At 43.6% G+C, this 6,000-nt stretch overlaps 1 protein-coding gene across 2 annotated transcripts in view; it reads left to right on the forward strand.

The window, feature by feature from the left end:
- The window catches only part of RAB11FIP1 (RAB11 family interacting protein 1), a 38,620-nt gene extending 32,837 nt beyond the window's left edge, over positions 1 to 5,783 (forward strand). The window contains exons 5-6 of one of the 2 annotated variants that reach the window (XM_069766494.1): positions 1,035 to 1,128; positions 3,690 to 5,783. In XM_069766494.1, coding sequence (XP_069622595.1) covers positions 1,035 to 1,128; positions 3,690 to 3,899 — 304 coding nt within the window. In that variant the 3' untranslated portion in view covers positions 3,900 to 5,783. The remainder of the gene's footprint in view (positions 1 to 1,034; positions 1,129 to 3,689) is intronic. The other variant, XM_069766495.1, reaches the window with a different exon arrangement.
- The last annotated feature ends 217 nt before the right edge of the window (positions 5,784 to 6,000 follow it).

Consider the following 6,000-nt stretch of genomic DNA (forward strand, 5'->3'; position numbering starts at 1 on the left):
CAATATTTAAAGGGACTGTCACCTGAATTTGGAGGGAACAATCTTCAGCCATAGGGGCGGGATTTTCGGGTGTTTGATTCACCCTTTCCTTACCCGCTGGCTGCAATATTGGATTGAAGTTTATTCTGTCCTCCATAGTACACGCCTGCACAAGGCAAGATTGCCTTGTGCAGGCGTGTACTACGGAGGACAGAGAATGAACTTCAATCCAATATTGCAGCCAGCGGGTAAGGAAAGGGTGAATCAAACACCCGAAAATCCCGCCCCTATGGCTGAAGATTGTTCCCTCCAAATTCAGGTGACCGAGTCCCTTTAAGCAGAGATGGGGGTGAGGGGGAAAACAAAAACAAACCCCAGACATGTGGACAGCCCCACTCTCTACTTGTAAGTCCTGGCACATTAGAATCAGAGCATTTTTCTTCATATTCTGCTTTTCATTCCATACGGCATTAGTCATTCTCTGCTCCATAAATCCTCAATTAAAACGTGAACTGTTCTTTCCAAAGAAATTAAATCTGCAGAGACGCGGCATGCTGAATATGTGAGGCATGAAGAAAGACTCATTAGTGTGCTGGCAGAGCAGAAGGGCCTTTATGGGCCTGCACCATCTCTGCCATGTCTTCCACCAGATGAGTGAATCTTGTTGTTCCACTGGCTGTGTAGGTTTTTTTTGTGCCTCATGAGCCTATACACTTTCTCCATGTTAATGACTATACATTGACCCACGTTTATGGCATTAGATCTGTGAATCCTTCCCATATTCTGAATAGTAAACTCTAATTGTGAGGTCCCTGTAATTCATATTGTCACACAGCCCTTGTGATTGGGATTATGACTTTGGAGACTTCTTGTAAAAATTGTGATGGCGTCCCAAGGATAATTTTCTGTCTGTACTCTGCATCAAGATGTAAAGTTTTTGTCAGCGAGAGGGAGAGGCCTGAGCGAGCTGTCATGGTGGTCACCACGTTCTGCGACAATCACTTTCTCATTGACATCCATTCCAAATATCAATGTGTCATTTTATGTCTCTACAGAACAAATCCGGTGAAACCAATGAATGCACAGAACAAAAATGTTTCCAACTTCCCCCAGCCTATCAAGAGTCATGAGAATACCTACAACAGCAAGGTAAGGCCATGGTGTCCACCCGCAGCGCTGAGCTGCATGATAACGGATGCCCAGTAGGACTATACGAAGAAGCCACAGGACATTGCATGTGTAGGGTGTGGTGGCTGCTGTATAAGGATTATTATAGCCAAAGTGCACTTGGTAGTTTTCATCTTAATTGTAGTACCTAGAACTGGTCTCAATATAGACAACTTGTCATCAGAACACGCTACTATGAACTAGCATTGCACACCTACAATGGCCAATCAAGGCATTAGATGGTGGTCGTCATCTAAAAGATGAAGATTTTGGGAGATGTAATATCTGGGCCCGTTTGGCACTTCTAAATAGTCCTAGGGCTGAGTAGATGAAGGCTTTTACAGTGGTAAATTATTTAAAGCACCATGCCGGCGTTTGTTTTTTAGTGCTAGTGTTGCTTTAAATCTAAGCCCCCTGCCCCATTCATATAATTTCGCTCTGGTGTCTTCAGTTTTTTTGGTGCTGCTCCGGTTCCCCTGCTCCGTCTTGTGAGCGCAGCTTCTGACTGGCCAGAAGTCCGAAGCTACGACACAAGCGCTCAATGCAAGTCTGAGGCCGGAACGAGACTCTCATAGACTTGTACTGTAAAGTGACCTCTGCGTAGGTCACTTTTCGCTGGAGACCAACACGAGCAGCGGCAACAATGGATGAAAACGCCGGAAGGGAGCATCAGACTGGGGGCAGAGGACTTGTATTTAAAGCACCACTCTAGGAGTGCAATAAAAAAAGCTGTGATGATGCTTTAAAATGCTTCTAAATGGCTGAATAGAATTAGTATCTTGCAGATCCTCTTAGATGTACTAATTTCTTGGTGTAGGTTGGCTGAAAGGTTGTAAACTTGTCCCTACTTAAGCAATTTGGAGGACACAAAGCTTTTTAAAGAGAAGACCCTTTTATACTTCGTAGGGTTGTGCACTACTCAGACAAGCCTTTCAGAACCCCTGTGTTTCCCCCAGTAAAAGAATAACTATTATACGCTCCTCCGATGCTGACGCCTCTTCAGCAGTGTTGGCCATGGCGCCTGACATTGTCATGTGATCCCTTCAGCCAATCAGCGCTGACTTGACGCTCCGTAATAGACATCCAGAGGAAGGTAGACCTGTGGTGGCTCTCCATTCCTTCTGATGTCTTAATTTTATCCAAAGGCAAGGAGCGTGAAGCCAGCATTGATGGGGCACAGGGATTGTCATAAGAATGTCATGCGATCCCCAAACACGTCTGGAACGGCCCTGAAGGGGAGAATAATTATTATATAGGGTGAAAATATAGGGTTTTAGATTAGTGGGAAACTCCTTTTAAAGGGGTTATATAGTGAGAACTTGCTGATTTGTGGGTCTCCCACTATCAGAACCTGCACAGATCAACAGGTCGGGAAAGGTTTATCCCTGTTATAAAGTGGAAGCAGATCAGACTATTCTTTGGCGCTGCCAGAAAAATTAGTGTGGAGCTGAGCAGCTTTATAGGCAATGAACGGACCCAGCGCTCTGGAGTTGTATTCTAAAGGGGGGTAACAGTTACCTGTTCTGCCAATCTGTGCGGACCCCAGTGGTCAGGCCCCACCGATCAACAAGCCTCTCTTAACCGGACAACACTATTAACAAAGAAAATTAATGACTATTGACAAGACAATTCTCTTGGAAAGAAAGCACCTGTGATTTTTGGCTTGTGAAACCCACAGGAATCCGGTTTCTGCCGGGGAAAGTCCTGAGCAGTTGTACGTATCCATTGTATTGTTATAGGCATGTGAGGTATCTAGCTGCAGTCAGGCCCGGTATTGTGATCTGAGCACAGCCCATGCGTCATGCAAGTGTGAAACTGGCCTAAGGGAGATTGTCCGGAAACCAGCCTGTCTTGTGATCGTTTCTCCCTGTATGGCTGCCTGTCATTATTAGATCATAGCCGCAGCTTCTAATTTCCTCCATCTACATAGCCCCAGAGACTTATCGGTAACCATTTAATGACATATCCTCAAACATTAACGTTCCTCATTTTCTCTGAAAGGAAAACACAAATGCTAGATTAACGTCTGCTCTTAATGACTCTTATGGAAGAAGTGATGAAATACTGGGCTCCTCATCATGGCTGGCAGTGTGCTTTCAGTTATGTCAATGGCAGACTTGAATCTTATAGGTGAATGTCTGGGATGTCCATCCAGCAGAGCATTTAACCTATGGTGTGAATGTAGTCCACATGTGAATCAGTGTGGTTCATAGCAATTAAACTGAATTGTAAGGGGTATTTGCGGTAATTGACCATGTGGCCACTTCTTATTTAGAAGTTCCAGGAGACCTTACAACTGCAAATGGAAAGCAAAAAAAAATAATTTTCACAAAGTTGTTTTCCATGCCCCAATGACTTGGGGTAGGTAAAATGTCCACTGGTGCACCAGGACAATCTCAGGCAGAAATTCACTCTGTAAGTGCAAAAACAAGTGAGTCTCTGCTGATCTTCCAAAATGGAAATCATTTATGGCCCTTCCATATCTTGGTTACATGCAGCGTCCATACTTCTTGCCTAATTAGATCCCTCTTCTTTGTTGACAGAAGTATGACCCCTCAGACCCGGCCTCCGCCTTTGCTCAGCTCACACACGATGAGCTCATCCAACTGGTACTGAAACAGAAAAACATCATTAGCAAGAAGGATTCTCAAGTACGAGAGCTGGAGGATTACATAGACAATCTGCTGGTGCGGGTCATGGAGGCAACACCCAACATCCTGAGAAGCGGCAGTAAGAAGGCCAGCAGGATCTAAGACTGAGGCGCTGAGACATACACCTATGAATGGACTGAGCTGGTTGTATTTCCTATCGGGATGAGCGTATTTGAAGGTTACACGTAGCAAAGGTTTCAACACTGGATTAATGGTACTTAAAGGGGATATCCATATTATTCCTATTCTCCTGACTTTGCTGTGGAAGCTACATTCCCACAGATATTTACTATAGGTGGGCTTCTTCAGAACCTCTAATATTGAGGAGCCTCCAATTAGACGCTGTATTGAGTCTCCCATCTTATGCATTCTCAGATGCACATTAGAGATGGCGGTCGTTGTTGAGGTGATGCCAGATGGTTGTCACCGGTCACCCTCAGATCTGTAATGGTCTTCTCTTTATTGGAAGGCTATTGAGATTTTCCCCCTCCCATAGATCTGACCTCTCCCCAGAGCTTCTTCCAGTGTATCAGGGCGATTGTACAGCGGGCATGATGCCAGGACATAAGAACGTTCAGTAAGGGAGTTCACATGTGGGTATTGATGTGCCTTGTATATAAGGGACTTGTCCTTCTCTGTACCCCTGCCGTAATGTGCCTGCCTGATTCCAGAGATATAATTATGATAATCTATATTTCTACTCTAATATCAATATTTTACCTAGAAAATAAATATTTCTTGAACGAACAAATTTTATACTGATGTGCACTAATAAAGTGCCGGTACGTGGCAGCGAAGACGCCATACTGCAAGGACAATCTGTACTGGTAACTTTATTAGACTGTTACAGAGTTTTATTGCTGTGTAGGCAGATTTATTCCAAAACATGAATGTCTAAATAATCTGTTTTTATCTGTTATTTAATGTGTCGTTGTACAATGTATCCTCACTGTGAAGGCTGATGTGTGCGAATGATTGGAAAGGAAACTGGAATGTTCCAGCATGTGATTACTGATGCAATAAAATGATGGCTGCCGGATTAGAAGACTTTTATTGGATGCCAGTTTCAATGACTTGTATTGTATAGACCGGGTGCACTTCACTAATGTATAGTATATCGAGAGTATGTAGCCACATATAAGTGCCAGGCTGAGAAGTTTGCCATGGCAGGATTTTCAGTATATAAAAAAAATCTAGTTCTGAAACTTAAGGCCCCACCAAGAGTAAGATTAGGAATAATCCCTTGTTCCGGACTCCGAGACCCCTGTGATCTTCAGTATGTCTGGTTTGAAAAGTGGACCGTGCCTTACAATGTGTAGTATCCATATGCGCAATATCACTACCAATGTGCCTTCTAAGACACGAGCTGACAACAGTGGGAGCCTTTGATCTGTCCTGGTAGTCTTCTTACATCACTGTGGTTTAGAGGTTGTCCAGGACTACTACGTGATGACCAATCTTTACATGCGGTGGCAGACACAGCACTGTACATGTGAGGACTGGCAATCGTGTAATGTCCTGGCCTCGGGGGACATAACTAAAGTGGTTGCAGTTGTCACAGGACCCTTGAGTTTATATGGGCCAATAGGACCTCTTTTGGGCCTTCTAAGACCAATACTATGGACACAATTGGGGCACATTAGCTTAGACTGCCTGGACTACCTCTTTAAAAGAAATCTGTCAGGTCCACAAACTCCATACTTGCAAATCTTGGGTTACTCTGTAGGTTAATGGCATTTGAGGACATGACTGGTTCTCTAAGAACCTCACTGAATGATCCGAAGACCCTAAACACCCCAGATGTATAATACAGAACAGTGTGGATCTAATGCTTGTTATAAGTGGCTTCCATATTGCCCAGCACCTGCTGGCTCCTTTACCAGCACTTTATGAAGAAAATACTGATATTATAAGCTGGAATCTTTTTCTAGTGATGTACTGTATTTATGCAATTAATAAATATCTATTTTAAATTTGGGAAACCAATTCCTTGTGTGTCTTTGCTTCATCCTATTAGTTCTACTGGTGGTTACATGTATACCGTTCTGGTAAATGCTGTGCAGTGGCCATATTGTTGTGAACACTCTACCTGTTTTCTATATTGATGTTGTGGTGGCCATTATTCATAAGGGACAGCAAAAACTGAGACATAATGGTTTGAGGGGCAAAGAATGTAAGAATCTTCACACCAGATTCTTGAGAG

The sequence above is a fragment of the Ranitomeya imitator genome, chromosome 4, assembly GCF_032444005.1.
Source record: "Ranitomeya imitator isolate aRanImi1 chromosome 4, aRanImi1.pri, whole genome shotgun sequence".
Taxonomy (NCBI): Eukaryota; Metazoa; Chordata; class Amphibia; order Anura; family Dendrobatidae; genus Ranitomeya; species Ranitomeya imitator.